General features: G+C 39.3%; 2 protein-coding genes and 1 non-coding gene across 16 annotated transcripts in view; 1 reads left to right on the top strand and 2 right to left on the bottom strand.

Moving 5' to 3' along the window:
* The window catches only part of SENP1 (SUMO specific peptidase 1), a 63140-nt gene that overhangs the window by 6431 nt on the left and 35883 nt on the right, over positions 1-20826 (top strand). For 12 of the 14 annotated variants that reach the window (XM_054443088.2, XM_063672704.1, XM_054443090.2 and 9 more), the window contains 4 exons: positions 2612-2742; positions 4307-4391; positions 11765-11924; positions 16950-17121. In XM_054443088.2, coding sequence (XP_054299063.1) covers positions 2612-2742; positions 4307-4391; positions 11765-11924; positions 16950-17121 — 548 coding nt within the window. Of the gene's footprint in view, positions 1-2598; positions 2743-4306; positions 4392-11764; positions 11925-16949; positions 17122-20826 lie in introns of all 14 variants that reach the window. The other 2 variants (XM_063672709.1, XM_063672710.1) reach the window with 1 other exon arrangement.
* Positions 14291-16236, bottom strand: LOC129009845 (V-type proton ATPase subunit F). Its single transcript, XM_063647241.1, has one exon. The coding sequence runs from the start codon at positions 15645-15647 to the stop codon at positions 15288-15290; it is 360 nt and encodes a 119-aa protein (XP_063503311.1). The 5' UTR covers positions 15648-16236; the 3' UTR covers positions 14291-15287.
* Positions 19288-19396, bottom strand: LOC129010984 (U6 spliceosomal RNA). Its single transcript, XR_008493133.1, has one exon. It is a non-coding gene; the product is annotated as a U6 spliceosomal RNA (small nuclear RNA).

Genomic DNA, 20826 nt, shown 5'->3' with positions numbered 1-20826 from the left:
CAGAAGTTAAGAAGCTTGCCTAGAGTCATGTACTATAACTGGCAGAGCCAGGATTTAAACCTAGGCACTCTGGTTCTAGAGTTTTCTAGAGTTCTCGTTCTTTTTTTTTTTCTTTTGAGACGGAGTCTCACTCTGTCACCCAGGCTGGAGTGTAGTGGTATGATCTTAGCTCACTGCAACCTCTGCCTCCTGGGTTCAAGCAATCCCCCTGTCTCAGCCTCCCAAGTAGCTGGGATTACAAACATACGTGCGCCACCACATCCGGCTAATTTTTGTATTTTCGGTAGAGTTGGGGTTTCGCCATGTTGGCCAGGCTGGTCTTGAACTCCTGACCTCATGTGATCCACCTGCCTTAGCCTCCCACAGTGCTGAGATTACAGGGGTGAGCCACTGCGCCCAGCAAAGAGTTCTTGTTCCTTAGTACTATGTTATACTGACTTCTAAATGAAAATAATTTGATTAATGTAAATATTCTATTTCATTTAGCTAGTGTTACTTAGAATTAATTGTGGTTAGGACATTTTTCACTATTTCATTTATAGTATTTTATGTCTGTTAAGGGGATCAATATAAGGTCAGGACTAGTAGCTAATTTAGGAATAAGTTGAAAAATCTATACACTTAGGCCTTATAACATCCCATGTGTTCCTTTTACATTCACATTAGCTTTCCCTCTATTCTGTGTTTTCCTTTTCCTTAGTCTGCCTTCTCCTTCCCTGTTCATTTGTTTCCATTTTCTCTCATTGCTGATATCAGTGTAAGTCATTGAATTCTGTTACCTTTATTGCTTCTATTCTAGCTCTTCTGTAGTAACAAAGGTATCCAAAATGGTTCTAAAGTAAAATTCTGCCATGATATTATAGTTATTGAGCTGATACCTGCTAAGAGCAATATGAATAAAATTGTGCTTTTAAAAAATTTTCAGGCAGATTATTATTATTATCAGAGACAGAGTCTCACTCTCTTGCCTAGGCTGGAATGCAGTGGTATTATCTTGGCTCACTCCATCCTCCGCCTTGGGTTCAAGCGATTCTCATGCTTCAGCCTCCCAAGTAGCTAGGATTACAGGCATGTGCCACTATGCCTGGTGTATTTTTAGTAGAGATGGGGTTTTGCCATGTTAGCCAGGCTGGTCTCAAACTCCTGGCCTCAAGAAAGTGACCCGCCCACCTCAGCCTCTCAAAGTGCTGGGATTACAGGTGTGAGCCACCACACCTGGCAGGTGGATTACTTCTTAAAGCACTTTTTTGTGTTAAAACAGGAAATGAACCAGTGTTAACAGTGTGTGTTACTGAATGGTGATTTTTTTCCCCCAATTTTTTTATATTTAAAATTTTTTCTGTAGTTAAAACATTTAAAAAGTTTCTTTTGGGAGCATTTTTGTTTTTTTGTTTGTGTTTTTCTTTGTTGTTGTTGTTGTTTTCTGAGACAGGGTCTCACTCTGTCGCCCAGGCTGGAGTGCAGTGACTCTGTCATGGCTCACTGCAGCCTTGACCTCCCCGGGCTCAGAGTATCCTTCCAGCTCGGCCTCCTAAGTAGCTGGGACTACAGGCATGCATGTCTGGCTAATGTTTTGTTTTGTTTTGTTTTTTAATAGAGACGAGATTTTGCCATATTGCCCAGGCTGGTCTCGAACTCCTGGGCTCAAGCCATTCATCTGCCTCAGCCTCCCAAAGTGCTAGTATTACAGGTGTGAGCCACCTTGCCTGGTCTTGTTATTTTTTAAGCTTTAAATTAAGCTGTTTTTATATGTGTACAAGTTTTGAACTGTTTGGTAGATGGCCTCAATTAATTCCAAATGAGCCCATTTCTGCACATGGACCTCTTTTGACAATGACAATATGAGATTTTTGCCATTGGTTAGCTATGAAAGAGGGATTTTATTTTATTGCAGAGTTGTTCTTCAAGTTCTTTTTTGTCTTTTTTTATTATTATTGTTAGACATAGGGTCTCCCTCTGTCCCCCAGGCTGGAGTGTAGTAGTGTGATGATAGCTCACTGTAAATTTGAACTCATGGGCTCAAGACAGTCCTTCTGCCTCAGCTTCCCAAGTGGTTGAGGCTACAGACACGTGCCACATTGGCTGGCTTTTTTTTTTTTTTTTTTTGAGATGGAGTTTTGCTCTTGTTGCCCAGGCTGGAGTGCAATGGCGCGATCTTGGCCCACTGCAACCTCTGCCTCCCAGGGTCAAGCAATTCTCCTGCCTCAGCCTCCCAAGTAGCTGGGATTACAGGTACCCACCACCATGCCTGGCTAATTTTTGTATTTTTAGTAGAGACGGGGTTTCACCATGTTGGCCAGGCTGGTCTCGAACTCCTGACCTCGTGATCCACCCGCCTCGACCTCCCAAAGTGCTGGGATTACAGGTGTGAGCCACCACACCTGACCTGCTGGCTAATTTTTAAATTATTTTGTAGAGACAGGGTCTTACTATGTTGCCTAGATAGACCTCAAAAAAATCCTCCTGCCTCAGCCTCTCAAAGTGCTGGGATTACAGGCATGAGGCACCATGCCTGGGTGGGAATTGTTTTTATTAGGTGAAAAGATTGGTTCATAGGAAAAACGTTATTGAAGAATTATGTGACTTGAACTAATCCAGACTGTCTCCCCAGATGATATTGCTGATAGGATGAGGATGGATGCTGGAGAAGTGACTTTAGTGAACCACAACTCCGTATTCAAAACCCACCTCCTGCCACAAACAGGTTTTCCAGAGGACCAGCTTTCGCTTTCTGACCAGCAGGTTAGGAGCAATTTTCTTCCTTTAATTAATTAATTATTTGGGCTCATCATAAGTTTTCATCTTATGTAGTTTAAATGCCACACTCAAAAATACAAGCATAGCTATAAACTTTTTAGAATCAGTAATTTTAGTGTTTGGAATTCTGCTCTATATATTAAAATTAAGACAAGGACGTTAAGACAAAATAGGCTATGTATGAGTTCTTTGAGAACAGTACCTTTTGGAAAACTCATTGTTCCTCTGAATTTTAAACTTAACTTATATGCAGATCAGTGTTCTTTTAAACTAGCACCTAAAATTGCTGAGCATTAAATGGGGGAGAAATATACAGCAGCTCTGAGATATCTGTGCTATAATGCCTGGTTTCTCAAGGTCTAGTTCGGGACCAGCAGCATCAACATTACTTGGGAGCTTGATAGAAATGCAGACTCTCAGGCTTTACCTCATAATCACTGAATCAGAATTTATATTTTAAAAACATCCTCATTTGATTTATATGCACATGAAAGTGTGGGGAGCACTATTAATAAAGCAGTCTTTTTCAATAGGAAAGCCATTAGTAATTTGGATGAGATCATTCTTTGATGTGTGAATCTTTCCTAATTATAGTAGGATGTTTAGCATCCGTGAGCCCTAGGCACTAAATTCCTGTAGCATCCACCTCCCCCCATAATCATTTTAATAGTTAATATACATCCACACATTTCCAGATATGTACTCAGGGTATAGCACCACCTCTGATTAAGAACTATCTCTGTAAAGTTATCAAAAGAACCAAAACCAGATGGATTTTTCTCAGCCTTTTTAATATGTGTTATAAATGACTTTCAGACAGGATGTACTAAATACATATTTACCTTCTAGTGAACATTCTTTGAATTAAATTGTATAACAAATATTTTGCGTGTTTTTTTCCTTGAAGCCTGAATTATTTCATTAGATTGTCTATGTGTTTTCCTTTCTTATTAATATGTAGTATTAATATGTATAATATGTAAATATAATTATATTGAGTTCTGAAATAGTCTTAGTTCTGCTATAGTCTTTATTTAGGGACGGGGTCTCTCCATGTTGTCCATTGCTAGTCTTGAAGTCCTGGGATCAAGTGATCCTTCTGCCTCGGCTTTGCAAAGTGCTGAGATTATAGGCATGAGCCACTGTACCTGGCTTATAGTCTTGTTTAATTATACATTTTTCCTAGTATATGTTTTTATTTTATTGTTAAAAAAGTGACATGGCCGGGCGCGGTGGCTCACGCCTGTAATCCCAGCACTTTGGGAGGCCGAGGTGGGCGGATCACCTGAGGTCAGGAGTTCGAGACCAGCCTGGCCAACATGGTGAAACCCCGTCTCTACTAAAAATACAAAAATTAGCCGGGTGTGATGGCGCGTGCCTGTAATCCCAGCTACTCAGGAGGATGAGACAGGAGAATCACTTGAACTCAGGAGGCGGAGGTTGCAGTGAGCAGAGATTGTGCCGGTGTACTCCAGCCTGGGCAACAAGAGTGAGACTTTGTCTCAAAAAAAAAAAATGTGACTTAAGAAAAATCTTCTGCTTTGTTTAGATTTTATCTTCCAGGCAAGGATATTTGGACCGATCTTTTACATGTTCCACAAGAAGTGCAGCTTATAATCCAAGCTATTACTCAGGTATGACACATTACTTGGAGTCAAGGGACTTTATACCTTTTGGATTTCTTGATAACATATCGTTTATGTTTATCATCTCCAAAAGTAAAAACATTGTCAAAAACAGGATGGTATTTTCTTCACTAAAACATCATTTGAATGGCTTTTCCTGTGTATGTGGTTGCTATGAGACTTTACTGATTTTGTCTCATCCAAATACTGGTTTTCTAGTGGGAAAGTGTTTTGAGAATCTAAACTAACTGTCCATTATGCCATTGTAAAAAGCAGTACAACTTTGTTTTTGACCTTTTTTTGGGAATATGTGTATGTGATGTGTGTAAAGGGTGTTTGTTTTGCATTAATTTAAATCACAGAGCAAGTTTATTTATGTTCTGCTTGAAACCATGAAACCTGAAAATTTATTTCTTCCTGAGCTTGTCCTTCTTTCAGGGCAGGAAATGTTAACTACATGTTTCTGTCTAGCACCTGCCACAGCCATATGCTTGCATATTCAAGGGCTTTTCTATTTAACTTGTGATCCATGACAGAAGTCAGCATTCTCTAGGCTGTTCTTATCCTGTGACCTGCCTGACTTATCTATCATCTGCCCTCTTAACTAGGGTTTGGACTTCCAAGGGTCTTCTGCCCCTGCCTTGAGAAATTAAGAGTTTTGTTGGTTAGCCTCTTGGCAGTAGGACTCAGGAAGATTACAGTAGTCTTCCCAGGTCTTTTTACTCCTCATGCTTCAGTCTCCTTGCCTTACCACAATATGGGAATACTAGTTATACCATTGAAACTGCCTCAACAGGATTTTTTTTTTTTTTTGACATGGAGTCTCCCTCTGTTGCCCAGGCTGAAGTGCAGTGGTGTGATCTCGGCTCACTGCAACCTCTGCCTCCTGGGTTCAAGCAATTCTCCTGCCTTAACCTCCCTAGTAGCTAGGATTGCAGGCATCCACCACCACACCCGGCTAAATTTTGTAATTTTAGTAGAGACAGGGTTTCACCATGTTGGCCAGGCTGGTCCGAACTCTTAACCTCAAGTGATCAGCCTGGCTCCGCCTCCCAAAGTGCTGGGATTACAGGTGTGAGCCACTGCACCTGGCTGGATTTTTATAAGGATAAATTGGGATGATAAATATGGAATGCAGATAATAATTATTCTTGTTATTTGGCTTCCTTAGGATTCTTTGTCAGCAAGATGAGATCTCCTCCCTAAAAAGACGTTAGATGCTCTTTTAGATTCATACTATGTTTAAATGTGATTTAGGTGGGTGATACTTTATCTGCCCTGGGCACTGGATTTCCATAGTATGTGCATAATTTGTATAGAAAAATCAATCAATTTTCTCAAAACGTAACTCTACTACCATTATTATTGAGAAGGCTTTTTGATGAACAGAGTCTGAAATCTGATTTGATAGGTCAATATTAATGATGGAGGAACAGTTAAATGGTTAATGAAATTAGATCATCAGTATTTCCATTTGAACTCAGGCTATGTTTGCTTATAATTTCATATGCCAATTTACCATTGGATAGAATCTCTGCTTTGAGTTAAAAACAATTACTTAATAATAAACAGTTATATAGAAAATTATACTCAAAGTTCCCTTCTCATAACCCAATTCTAATGTTTTATTTTTTATTTATTTATTATTATTATTATTATTATTTTTTGAGATAGAGTCTCGCTCTGTCGCCCAGGCTAGAGTGTAGTGGCGCGATCTTGAGTCACTGCAACCTCCGCCTCCTGGGTTCAAGCAATTCCCCTGCCTCAGCCTCCTGAGTAGCTAGGATTACAGGTGCCTGCCACCATGCCTGGCTAATTTTTGTACTTTTAGTAGAGATGGGGTTTTGCCATGTTGGCCGGGTTGTTCTCGAACTCCTGACCTCAGGTGATTCACCTGCCTCAGCCTCCCAGAGTGCTGGGATTATAGGCATGAGCCACTGTGCTTGGCCTATTTTTAATTTTTTTTTTGAGACAGAGTCTCACTCTGTCACCCAGGTTGGAGTGTGGTGATGTGTTCATGGCTCACTGCAACCTTGACCTCCTAGGCTCATGCGATTCTCCTGCTTCAGTCTCCCGAGTAGTTGGGACTACAGGTACATGCCACCATGCCTGGCTAATGTTTTAAAAAATTATTTATAGAGATGAGGGTCTTGCTGTATTGCACAGACTGGTCTCAAACTCCTGGGCTCAAGTGATCCTTCTGCCTAGGCCTCCCAAGGTGCTGAGATTACAGGTGTGAGCCACTGCACCCCATCTCATTCAACTCTTATTTAACTCAAGTCTCTGTGATCTCTTCTGATTATCTGTGTGTACATACCTCATACACGTTGCATGATTTGACACATGTAATCTTTTTTAACTCAGTATTTTTATTTTAATTTTTTTTAAGACAGGGTCTCACTCTGTTGCCCAGGCTGGAGTGCAGTGGCACAACGACAGCTCACTGCAATCTGTACCTCCTGGCTGTGATCCTCCCACCTCAGCCCCCTGAGTAGCTGGGACTACCGGTGCATGCCAGCATGCCTAGCTAATTTTTGTATTTTTTGGTAGAGACGGAGTTTCGCCATGTTGTCCAGGCTAATAGTTATAGTTTTTCATCTGTCGACATGTTTTTTTTTTTAATCATTTTCTGCTCATTTCTAATTCATGGAATTGATACGCACATCCACAATCCCTTATGTGCAATTCCAAAATCCAAAAACCTCTGAAAACCAAAAAGTTTTTTCACATCTCATTTGGCTTCAAAACCTGACCTGAGGCTAGGTGCGATGGCTCAGGCCTGTAATTTCAACACTTTGGGAGGCCAAGGCGGGTGGATCACCGGAGGTCAGGCATTCGAGACCAGCCTGGCCAACATGGTAAAACCCTGTCTCTACTAAAAACACAAAAATTAGCTGGGTGTGTTGGAGGACACCTGTAATCCCAGCTACTTGGGAAGCTGAGGCAGAAGAATCGCTTGGACCCAGGAGGTGGAGGTTGCAGTGAGCGGAGATTGCACCATTGCACTTCATCCTGGGCGACACAGTGGGACTCCATCTCCAAAAAAAACAAAAAACCTGACCTGAATTCATTCCTTGGCAAAACCTACTTGAACTGACACGAAGCTGTTTATATTTTTTCTTTTTTAAAATCTCTGTAAAAATGAGTATTTTCACATTTTGCTGCAGATAACATGTTTGATTACAGAGTACTCTTACAGATTATACTTGAAGGTGTTACCTAATATACCAGGTTATCTTTCTAAAATTCCAAAAATTTAAAATTTGGATATAGAACTGGACTCAAGCATTTGATTTGGGATAATGGGTGTGTGCCTTCATTTGCTTCATTATTTTCCCTATGGTTTAGGTGCACATTTACCCTTACCATTTTCAGCTATTGTTAATAACATGACTTAAAAGCATTGGTATATAGAGCTTTTTTTCTTCTAAGTTTTAGTAAACCCTTGATATTCACAAAGAATATATCTAAGATTATCTTAAGTCCTAATGTAATATTTGGCCAGATTCCTTGGCTTTCTACTCAGTTATGTAATTGTTGAGAGTTATATTTTTCTTATGTTTATCCTCATACCACAAGTTGATTCCCATATCAACAGTCTTACACTAAAAGCTTCATCTCTCACTTGAGTACCTTTTTTTTGGAGAAGAAAATAATTATAACAGTTACTATATATATGATGATGATTAGAGAATAACAATAGTGAATAATAAAGTCATACTGAAATGGGATGTTAAATTACTCACAGCTTGAAGCAGAGGACTCAAATTTGTGCCTTTAACAAATCTCATCTAGTCCCTGATCAAACAAGCTTATGGCATGTCACAGACATCAAAGGTCACTTTCTAAAAATCAGGAATTTAAATCTGTGAATGTCAGTAGTCTATATATACTTTTTTCTTATAATGAGGTCTTTAATTAAAACCTACTTTTTACTATGGACTTTAAAAAAACTTCTTCCTCTTTCCACACTCATTCCAATTATGCTCTCTCCTTTGGATATATTCTTTTCTGATAATCCCCACATTGATTGCAGTGGTCATCACCTTGTGCCTTACATCTTGATTGGGCTAGACACGGACCCTCAGTTTACCTGCCTTAATCTGCTGATCCTGACTTTATTGGTATTTGTCTTCTCTCTCACCCTGCTGTCCCCTCCTTCACCAGTATGAAAATGAGCTGGAAGGCCCAAACTTTAGGATCTAGGATCTGGAACTTCTCCTTTATTGCTTTATTGGATTGACTTCTCTAGATCAAGCTGTTTAAAAATCTGCCTCTCAATCCACTTAAGATTAGAGTATTTAAAACATTGATTTTTAAAAAAATAAAGTTTTAAAAACTTTGTTACAGTTTACTTTGTTACAGTAAAACTTTACACGCCTGTAATCCTAGCACTTTGGGAGGCCAAGGCGGGAGTATCACTTGAGCCCAAGAGTTTGAGATCAGTCCAGGCAACGTACTGAGACCCTGTCTCTACAAAAAATAAAAATAAATTACCTGGACATGGTAACGTGACCTGTAGTCCCAGCTACTGAGGAAGCTGAGGTGGGAGCATCTCTTGAGCCTGGGAGGTCAAGGCTGCAGTGAGCCGTGATGGTGCCACTGCACTCCAGCATGGGAGACAGAGGGAAACCCTGTCTCAAGAAAAAGAAAATGTTTAACCCTAAACAGAGAAAAGTAGGATGAAAAGAAATGATTTTGCTCGTGCTTAGAATCATTATCAATGTCTTCTCTTTGGAAAATATGTTACATTAGGTTACCAGAATGATACTTGGTAGGTAATGTTATTTAAACATCCTGCTATTATTTTAACTAAAGTTAACAGGAACAACTGGTAGTACTTACTTTCATAGTAAGTAGTTACCTGACACATTCTTTTTTTTTTTTTGGAGACAGAATTTTGCTCTGTCGCCCAGGCTGGAGTGCAGTGGCACGATCTTGGCTCACAGCAACCTCCGCCTCCTGGGTTCAAGTGATTCTTATGCCTCAGCCTCCCTAGTAACTGGGACGACAGGCATGTGCCACCACGCCTGGCTAATTTTTTGTATTTTTAGTAGAGACGGGTTTCACCATACTGGCTAGGCTGGTGTTGAACCCCTGGCCTGAGGTGATCCACCTGCCTCGGCCTCCCAAAGTGTTGGGATTACAGGTGTGAGCTACCACACCCAGTCTTGACACATTCTTTTTTAATATGAAGTTTATTATATTCATAAAAGTATTGCTTGTCCCTGCAGAAAATTTATGTAGAAAAGTAGAAAAATACCCATCATTCTATCATTAGAACATAACTACAATTAAATTTTTGGGGTATTTTCTCCTAGTTTTGTGTGTATGTATGTGCACATAATAGGTAATCTTTTTTGTGGTGTTTGTAACTCTGATTTCTCACAGAAATCAGTGGTGACAGACTATCATGTTAAACTCTCACTATATGTGGCCAGGCACAGTGGCTCACCTGTGTTATCTCAGTACTTTGCCTTTGGGAGACCCAGGTGGGAGTATCACCTAAGGCCAGGAGTTCGATTCCAGCCTGGGCAACACAGTGAAACCCTCCCTCTCCAAAACAATAGAAAAATTAGGCATATATGATGGTATGCACCTGTAATCCCAGCTTCTCGGGAGACTGAGGCAAGAAGATTGCCTGAGCTTAGGAGTTCGAGGCTGCAGTGAGCTATGATTGTGCCACTACGCTCCAGCCTGGGCAACAAAGTGAGACCCTGCCTCAAAAACAAACAAACAAACAAAAACAGTATCTGTAGTTTCCTCTTGGTCTGTCTCTAGCTTTGTTTGATCCCATCAGCAATAGAACACCATTCAGCGATTTCATTGGGATTGGAACCACCTTTTTCTGTTTAAACAGACTGCCTGATCTTCTGCTTTTCCCCTTGCATTTTAAAGCTGCAGTCTCTGTCACATGCCGTTGAGAATGCTACTCTGACTTATCCTTGGTCTCAAATTTCACACCTGTTAGGGTAATTTGCATTTTTGACAGACCAATGCCTCAGATAGATATCTCTATTTAGATCATGCGCTAATCAAATTTTAGCCAAAATATGTGAGAGACAAATATTTCTACTGTTATAACTTTAAACTTAAGTATAATAATTTTCTAGTTCTTTACTAAGACTCATTTTCATTAGCCTCATGTTTCTATCCTCAAAATTATAGTAATAGATGCTAAGCATAGATACTGATTACAAAGGAACAAAGTTACAATTCATTTTGAAAGTAAATTAGCTTATTTTAATAATCAGACTAAGGTCACCAACTGTTGAATTAACAAGTACTAATACCAGCCATGACTGCTTCTTTTTTCCTATTTACCCTAAATCCTGACATCTTGATTAGCTTACAGAAGCACAAAATTATATTTTGGAAGGCTGCCTATTTGGATAGAGCATCAAAAGATACATTAAATACTTTTAATAGCATAAATTTACAATATTGTGAAAAGTTCTATAATAATATGCTTTAAAAGAATATCTTCAAAATAATGTCAGCATTAGAAAAAAATTCCAGAAATAGAGAATTATTATTCTTGTGTTTTCACTGGAGTTCCTTAGAGTTCCATAACTTAATGTCTGAAGTTATTTTGAGGGAGCTGTTTTAAATTGTCCAATTCTGCAGATAGGGAGAGGAGGGTATAGAAATTATTCTACCATTCCTAGCTGAAACTTCAGGAGGTTTTTGATATCCCAGATTGTAATCCACAAGTTAGAAAATTCAAATAATAAGTAATTCTCAGTTAATCTGATTGTAGTAGCAAACATTGGAGTTATAATATGTTTGATTATGGCATTAGATGACTGAAGATTATTATACCAGAACCGGATATATATGATGGGTCATTCCTTGCCATAAGCCAACCAGAATAAGCAGCAATTAGGTTATCTCTGCTCTCTGAGAGAGTACCTGAGTCTTGAACATGGTAACTAAAACGAAGAAAGTGACACTAGCTGCTTAGTAAGCAATAACTGTTGTTCATTTGAATTACAATTCTCATTGGCCCCCCACCTGCTTTCTTACTGGTCTGGCCTACCTTCTTTCAGGCCCAGGCCTGGGAGTGCTTGCAAGATATAGTTGGGGTAAAATGTTGACTTTTGGTGGACACCACGGAGTCACATTGATGCAGATAAGGCACATGGCTGTGGCAGGATTCAGCTCCTTCATCAATTTTCAGGTTAGTATGGCTGAATCAATTATAGTTTGTAGAAGTTCCCCTACTGCAGACTTTACTGGCAGTTGAGACTGGGATCTTTCTTCCATGAGAGAAATGGTGATATGCCACATTACTTTGGAATACAATGGTTGGTCATGGTTGCAGTCATAAGGAGAACCACCTGTAGAATTTGTTTAATTTATTTAAACTTTTATTTTTTTAGATAATCCTTCCTCAGACAGTTTTCTTGGCTCAGGCGATTTAAGAACCTTTGGCCAGAGTGCAAATGGCCAATGGAGAAATTCTACTCCATCGTCAAGCTCATCTTTACAAAAATCAAGAAACAGCCGAAGTCTTTACCTCGAAACCCGAAAGACCTCAAGGTTGGTATTTTGTCATCTTAGTTCTCAAGCCCTTCCTCAGACATAAGAGAAAGTGACTAAAAGGTAGATAGTTATTACATTGGGATTTTAAAAGAGTAACACCATTTTTGGACTTTAAACCTTAAGGATATGAACAAATCCATTTTACATTTTCAACTTCTCATTTACTTAGTGCTGAATTTTGATGATAGCCAGGTCTTACTAGAAGAGAGAATTTTAAGTAAATCTTGGTGGATATGAGAATATTGGGAGCCTTCAAGATCAATATGGCTTTTACAAATCTTATGGTGAAAATCAGTCAATCTCCACAGTTTGAGCAGGAAAGAAACACATTTTACAGCTATCATGTGAGTAGAGACCTGACTTAAACTAAAGCAGTTCTCTACCTCATGGCATTAGTCAAGTAGACCAAACTACTTCTATATATTAGAAAATAAAGAGTCACAGGCCGGGCACGGTGACTCATGCCTGTAATCTTAGCAATTTGGGAGGCCGAAGCAGGTGGATCACCTGAGGTCAGGAGTTCCAGATTAGCCTGGCCAACATGGTGAAACCCCGTCTCCACTAAAAATACAAAAAAAATTAGCCAGGCATGGTGGTGTGTACCTGTAGTCCCAGCTACTTGAGAGGCTGAGGCAGGAGAATCGCTTGAACCTGGGAGACAGAGGTTGCAGTGAGCTGAGATCACGCTGCTATAGCTCCAGCCTGGGTGACAGAGTGAGCTCGTCTCAGAAAAAAAAAAAAAAGATAGTCACAGAGAACTTTATCCTAGTTATTCCAACTTTATAAGCTCTTATCTAACAAAACTTACATGGATTATTAAAGGCAGATGAAATCTGGCTTAGAAACTTTTCCCTCAGATATTTTATTATATTATTATTTATTATAGTATTTATTATATTCGTAAATATTTCTTTTTTAAAATAGTATTTATGACTACTTAAATTCTGCCCTGGTGTATTTTAGGAATGTGGGATTTATTTAATGTACTGTTTAGTCAAGTTTGAGCTTTGTGGTGTTGATAGAAGCCAACAAGATGGCTTTTATTATTTTATACACATGGACTCCAGGAATGTGTCAATACTCCCTGGGATCATGTTCCTCACTTAACTTTTAAAAAATTATACAGTAATTCACTCATACACTCACATTGTAGAAATGAACACATTACCAACAAAGCTGAAGATCCCTTGACCACTACCCACAATCCCAATCCCTTTTCCTTGGTGTATTTCCTTCCAAACCTTTTCCTATACCTATTTCTCTCTTACTCTTTCTTACTCATATATAGTATGATATATATGTTATGTATACTATTAAATGTATGATATTATTTTGTCTTCATTAAAGATTTTATATATGCATCATTTAGAAGGTGGCTTTTTTAATGCAATAAGGTCATACTGTTATTTTTTAAAAATGTTATTACAGAAGTAGTACAAATACTTTGGGAAAGTTTAGAAAATATAGTTGAGAAAAATAAAAAATAAAAACATCACATTGCCACCAGCCTGAGATCAACTCTGTAATATCTTAGTAATATCCTTCTACATACTTTTCTCTTTTTTTCCAAAGTGAGTTCATAGTATACATATTCTTTTGTAAATTTTATTTTATACCCTAAGTCATATTTAAATTTTCTCAGTTGACCCAAAAGTATCTTTTATAGTTAGTTTGGTTTTGCATCTGGAAGTTATTGGCTTTGTCTCTTATAACTAGAACAGCCTCTTTTTTTTTTTTTTTTTTTTTTGAGACGGAGTCTCGCTCTGTCAGCCAGGCTGGAATGCAGTGGTGTGATCTTGGCTCACTGCAACCTCCACTTCCCAGGTTCAAGCAATTCTCCTGCCTCAGCCTCCCGAGTAGCTGGGACTACAGGTGCCCGCCACCATGTCCAGCTAATTTTTGTATTTTTAGTAGAGACGGCATTTCGCCATATTAGCAAGGCTAGTCTCGAACTCCTGATCTTGTGATCTGCCTTCCTTGGCCTCCCAATCCCTTCCTGGGATTATAGGCATGAGCCACCATGCCCAGCCTCAGCCTCCTTTTTTTAAATGACATGACTTTTCTGTATAATGTTCTACTTTTTGGATTTGACAGGTTGCTTCCTCCCGGTGTCATTATTTTGTCAAAAAATCACCTGTATTTTTTATAAGCTACGTTTTTGATGTGACTAAAAGGTGTGCTGCATTTATCACATTTGAAAAACAAACGGTATCTTGTTTCGGTTCTTCTATTATTCATGGTGCTAGACTGACCTCTGGATTGAGGAACTGACAATCTGGTGGTTAATTGTACAGTTAGGTTTTTCCCCGTGACTTGAATGTAATCTAAATAATGTTACTTTGGCATTATATGAATGATGAATTTCATATCAGCCATCACCTAATAATTAATATCATTTGCTAATACCTGATAATAGTTTTATTAGAGTTAATGAAATAATATTTTTCTAATTTTATCACTTCTACACTTCTTAATTGGCGTTCTGATTGCATTTTTCCTTAGCTGGGGCTATTAGATTCCCTGAAATGTGTTTCCTGTGGGAAAGGCCCGATACATGATTAGATTTTTCTTTTTCATTACCAGTTCTCAAAGCAAGGTTTTTGTAAAATAGACACTTCATATGTTTCAAATGAATTTATCTGTTCCTTTTTTAGTGTCATTATGGATTCAGTATTTTGCAATCCACTATAATTGTTATACTTTTAATGCTCACATTCTCAGAAATTTGGCTAGTGGAAGACCTTTAAGCTCGCTTCTTTGTCTGTTTGACCTTAGCTCATGAATTTTGGGTAACACCCTTGCTTTCTGGCATTGCAGGATGCCGTTGTACTGTTTCTTTAGACGAGTAATATTTTATGTTAAAAAACATGCATAGGCGCACGCATACTCTGGGAAACACAAATACAAAAGACATCGTGGAGAATCCATCATGTCTTTACCAAACAATTACACTGCCCTTGCCATCTTTTCCTAGCTCTGCATCCACTCATCCTAAGAAAATAAGCCTGTTCCTAAAATTCTAAGTCCTTGCTCATTTCCCCATTCTTCTTTTTTTTTTTTTTTTTGGAGAGAAGCAAGAATATGACTGTAATTTAACATCAACGATGACACTGTGTAATAGCACAGGGAAGAGGTAGTGGAGAGAGATGGTCAGGCTTCCTGTTCCTTAACCAGCCTTGATTTTAACAGCAGAGCCCCAGCAACCTAGAAGTGCCTGACCTAGCCTCTTAATGGAGTGGGAAGGGGCAGGGACTTGGAAATTAGAGGCTCAAAATGTAAAGAAGGCTGATGGCAAGCCTGGGGAGAGGCCTGGAAACGAGGGAAGGGCTGAGGGCTGTGAGGAGTCCTCACACGAAGACCCTAGCACAGGTCTTTGGCAGTGAACATGCCCCTGGCCCTGCACAGGATGGAGTCCTTGGCGGCCTCATATGGGTGCTCCTTGGAGGGGATCTCCAGGACAGTAGGGATAGAGTGCTGGTGGGTGTCCAGGGCATGCTGCAGCATCTCTGCGGTGTACTGGTCGATGAGGATGATGCCGGTGTCATCCCGGTTTAGAAATTGCCGGAAAGTGTCTTCGATCTCACTGATGGTCGTATCCTTCTCCACCACCAGGAAATTGGGGTGGCAGTTCTTGTTAAGCTCCCCTATGCCGCCCAGCAGGAAACCAGTCACTGTGTCCTCGTTTCTTATCAATGCAATGAGCTTCCTTCTCCCCGCCATCCCTGCAGCCAGGCAGAGCTCACCCCAGAGCACCAGAAGCCACTCTCATTTCCCCATTCTTAACACACGTACAAACCCAAGAAGACTTAAAGAGAATTATGCACTTTTTGATTTTCTTTAGATCTTGTCTGATTTGGATTCAGACCACATGTAATGATTTTAAAGAGTTGATTTCATTGAATTTAGAATATTCAGCTGTGTTTCTGTAGTCTGAGTCTTGACGAAAAAAGGAAATTTATTATGCTAAGAATAAGTACCTCAAACTTTCCAGGTAATGATAAATGAGAACGAGCACATAGAAAAAACTCAAAATTGGCTGGGTGCTGTGGCTCACATGTGTAATCCCAGCACTTTGGGAGGCTGAGGTGGGCGGATCACCTGAGGTCAGGAGTTCAAGATCAGCCTAGCCAACATGGTGAAACCCCGTCTCTACAAAAATACAAAAATCAGCTGGGTGTGGCGACAGGTGCCTGTAATCCCAGCTATTCGGGAGGCTGAGGTGGGAGAATGACTTGAACCTGGGAGGTGGAGGTTGCTGTGAGCTGAGGTCGTGCCACTGCCCTCCAGTCTGAGTGACAGAGCAAGGTTCCATCTCAAAAAAAAAAAAAAAAAAAAACTCAAAATTAGTAAGCCTTAGATATAAGACGGGGTTTTTGAGTTCACAATATTCTTCATGCCAATTTGCTAATTTTTCCCATTAGATAGTATAAAGAGTCAAAAAATTCTTCAGAGGAAGTAAATAGGCCAGAAGGAGAATTTAATGACGCAGCCTAATAGTTGTTTTTAATGAAGGATGGGAACCCTCTGTTGGTCTTTAAGGAAATTTAAAAATTCAGTTTAAAAGCTTAGTTGAGAGGCTTCAGCCTTTATGCATTTTTACATATTTAATCTTAATTTCCTCCAACAGGCTGGGTATAAGGGGTACAGGGAATAATAGAAAGTGTATGTGTTGTTAGCATACCTGGAACCCAGGTTTTTTGAAGACATCTAATCTGTTATGCTTTATCATACCACAAAACTATATGGTTTCTGACCAAAATAAATTCTAGATTGTGGATCTAAAAATGCAGTTTTAAGTGTTTGATAATTTTGACAATGTAAGTTCTTTTAAGTGGCAGAACCTGATGCAGCATCCTTATATATCATTTATTCATTTATTGTGTCTTTCCCTCAAATGGGAAACCTATTATTTTACCTGTTTTGTTTGGTTGGTTTTATATTTTGAAAGTGAAAATAATCACTAGGTTGGATTTATTTTACTTATTATCTGTTCTTATCTTTCTTACAAACTCTTTTTTTTAGTGGATTATCAAACATTTTTGCGGGAAAGTCAAACCATCACTGCCATGTATCTGCATATGAAAAATCTTTTCCTATTAAACCTGTTCCAAGTCCATCTTGGAGTGGTTCATGTCGTCGAAGTCTTTTGAGCCCCAAGAAAACTCAGAGGCGACATGTTAGTACAGCAGAAGAGGTAAGGAAAACCTGTGACAAAAGCTACTAAAAGTTAGGATCTTTCCCTACATTGAGCTGTTTGCTCCCTATTAATAATTAGTTGTTTAAGAACCGTTCTATTTTATCCTTCCTGTGCTTTTTCTGTCTGAATTACTCTTTTTGAGTGTTATCATCTATTCTAAAGAGATTAAAGAGATGTTTTAGCAGGACTTCATTATTTGTCTTACTATTACATCTTCTATGCCCGCTGGACAGCTGACTTTACTTAATCTTTAGTGTTGCCTGAATGGTTTCTCATACATCAAACTGTCTCTCTTTGATCTTTGCTAGACCCTTCCTAAACCCTTGTCTCCTGTGGAAAAAATGTTAGTCTTCCTCTGCAGTTTTTGAAAAAATTTTATTTCAGTCCACGTGAAGTGGCTCATGCCTATGATCCCAGCACAGTGGAAGGCCAAGACAGGTGGATCACTTGAGCCCAGGAGTTCGAGACCAGCCTGGGCAACATGGAGAAACCCTGTCTCTACAAAAAATATAAAAATTAGATGGGCTTGGTGGCTCATGCCTGTACTCGTAGCTACTGGCGAGGCTGAGGTGGGAGGATTGCTTGAGCCCAGGAGGTCGAGGCTGCACTCGACTTGCTTTGTGTCACTGCACTGCAGCCTGGGCATCAGAGTGAGACCCATCTCAAAAAAAAAATTGTTTTTTTAATTTGGTGACATACCTGTTCTTCTTACCAGGAACAATTTTTCAATATAAGAGAAAAATCAAGAAGCTAGTTAAACAATTTACATCCTTTCATTATGAGTAAGACCTTTTTTGAAGTTACAGACTCCTGAAAAGAAAGATGTTCTGTTGACACTTGGGTTGTTATATTCATTCAGTACACCTAAAATAAAAAGCCAATTTTGTGAATATAATATAGCATATAATTTGCATGATAGGATGTATGCACATATCTGTTAGATTACATATTTAATGTACGTCTAATTGCTGTGGTTGCTTGGAGATACAAATGAATAATAATTACCTTACATTTAAATAGCATTAGAGTGTCCATTGTACTTTCCACGTTTATTATTGTTTTTAATCCTTTTAACTCAGCAAAATAGGTAGAGATGAGGTAATAGTCATGTTTTACAGATTAGGAAAATAAGGGTCATAGGTCACATGACTAGTAAATGGCAGGCCTGGAACCCAGAACTTCTGAAGAGGTTCAGTCAAGTATGCTTTCTGTTATACAACACAGCAATATGGTTCCTGCCCAATGAAGCTTACTGAGCATGGAGTCAAGAATACAGCATTACCTGCTAAATAATTACATAATTTGGTAATCAGTGATCTCTTAGGTGGCAAAACTTGATTATTCGTGATATGGTTAGTAAAAATGCTGTGCATATTTTTGGTTTAAAGTTTGTATTGAGGCCGGGTGTGGTGGCTCACGCCTGTAATCCCAGCACTTTGGGAGGCCAAGACGGGCGGATCATGAGGTCAGGAGATGAAGACCATCCTGGCTAATACAATGAAACCCTGTCTCTACTAAAAATACAAAAAATTAGCCGGGTGTGGTGGCGGGCGCCTGTAAGTCCCAGCTACTCGGGAGGCTGAGGCAGGAGAATGGCGTGAACCTAGGAGGCAGAGCTTGCAGTGAGCTGAGATCGCACCACTGCACTCCAGCCTGGGTGACAGAGCGAGAAGCCATCTCAAAAAAAAAAAAAAAAAAAAAAGTTTGTATTGAATCTAAAACATTTGGCTGGGCATGGTGGCTCATGCCTACAATCCCAGCACTTTGGGAAGCCAAGGCAGGAGGATTGCTTGAGGCCAGGAGTTTGAGACCAGCCTAGGCAACATAGTGAGATCCTGTCTCTACAAAAAAAAATTAGCTGGGTGTGGTGGCAGGTGGCTGTAGTTCCACCTACTCAGGAGGCTGAAGCAGGAAGATCATTTGAGCCTAGGATTTCAAGGCTATGGTCAGCTGTGATTGTGCCACTGCACTGCAGCCTGGGTGACAGAGCAAGACACTGTCTTAAAAAAAAAAAAATCAAAAAAGCACCAACATTCAAATGGAGGGTGGCAGAACTAGTAAGTCATTTAGCAGGGCAAGGGATAGACAAGAAACTGGCAACATTTGCCTTTGGTGATAAAGCTGGACAACAGTCATGAAAGGGAGATTTTTTTTTTTTTAACAAAAAATTTTTTTTTGACATTACACAAATTTTCATGTCATCCTTGTACAGGGGCCATGCTAATCTTCTCTATATGGTTCCAGTCTTAGTATATGTGCTCCTAAAGTGAACCCAAGATTTATTTTTCATTATACCTTTTATGCTATTGAATTTTATATTATATTTATTTTATGCATAAATAATTACTGGAGTTGTGGGGTTTATGATTATGCTGGATTCTAGACAGCCTAAGGGGTACAGAGAGACTGTGGAGGAGACAACAGCAGCATGACAGCTGGGTACAGGGCTCCTAACCCTCCCCTGCCCTATGTTTCTGTTGCTCAGGCTAACCAGGGTCCTTTAATTCTGTGTTCATTGTAAGTTTGCCATTCACCCACCAGCTCTGTGGACCACTCAGCCTTCCTTCTTTTGCCTCCTCTGCCAGCCTGAGGACTGGGGGTTGCTTGGGCAATTTTACCCTTCCAAACAGCCCTCCAGGCCACAGGTTGGGTCAGTGGAGAACAAGAGGGTGGAGTTCTCCTTCCTCCTGTAGTGCAAAGAAGATGCTAAGAATCTGTTCTATGAAATGAGTGATGCAGGAAATTTTGCCTGTTTTTAGTTCTATATTCTCCTAGTATGAAAGTCAAGCCACCTGTACTACTACATGGCTTACAGAATAAGCCATATAACATGAATAATACAAAATATTGGGCCAAACTTTATTATCAAACTTTCAACAAATTTATTTAGATGTTTATTTTTGGATATTACAAATAATTCGGATAGAATACTTTTTAACCCTGGGACTACATTTATTGATGGGAACTTACAAACTGGATGAAAAATCACTTTCCATGAAACGTTGGGATCCTCAGCAGAGGTACATTTGGTTATGTTAAAGGAAGATGTATTAACCCTAATGCCGGATTTGTCCATCAACTTCAGGAATATGAAGTCTTCTGCAAAATTAACAATTAAGATGATGTCACCACTGCACTGCTCAGTCTTACAACAGAGGTTTGAAGAGAACACATGAAGAAGAATTTAGAAATATGCAAGTAGTGGCTGTGCAGAATGGTTGACTCAAGAGGCAACATCAAAAAGCTGTGCTATTCAGTAGGGTAACTGCTAGCCACAAGCGCTGTTTAAATTAATTCAAATTCAAATTTAAAATTTAGTTACTCAATGACACTAGCCACATTTTAAGTATTCATTAGCCACATGTGGCTAGTGGCTACCATATTGGACAGGGCAAATATAGAACATTTCTGTTACTACAGAAATTTCTGTTAGATAGTGCTGTTATAGAGGATATAAAGTTCTGTTTGGAAAAGAGAAAATACTTGTGACAGTAAAAATGTAAAATGGCAAAAAACAAGTAGTTTCTTTTCAGTTACATGTTGCTTCTAGACATGCTTCTTTGCAAATTATTGAGCAACCTTTTAAGATACTGGACTTTTTTAATAGGTGACAGTGATGGTTTTATACTTTTCTTAGAAATGCTTTACAGTTTTGTCATAAGTCAAGCATTTGGGACTCAGAAAATTATTGAAATTTGCATT

This window comes from Pongo pygmaeus, chromosome 10, assembly GCF_028885625.2.
Source record: "Pongo pygmaeus isolate AG05252 chromosome 10, NHGRI_mPonPyg2-v2.0_pri, whole genome shotgun sequence".
NCBI classification, from domain to species: Eukaryota; Metazoa; Chordata; class Mammalia; order Primates; family Hominidae; genus Pongo; species Pongo pygmaeus.
The sequence above is the reverse complement of the archived record's forward strand: the minus strand, read 5'-3'. Positions and strand labels throughout refer to the sequence as shown.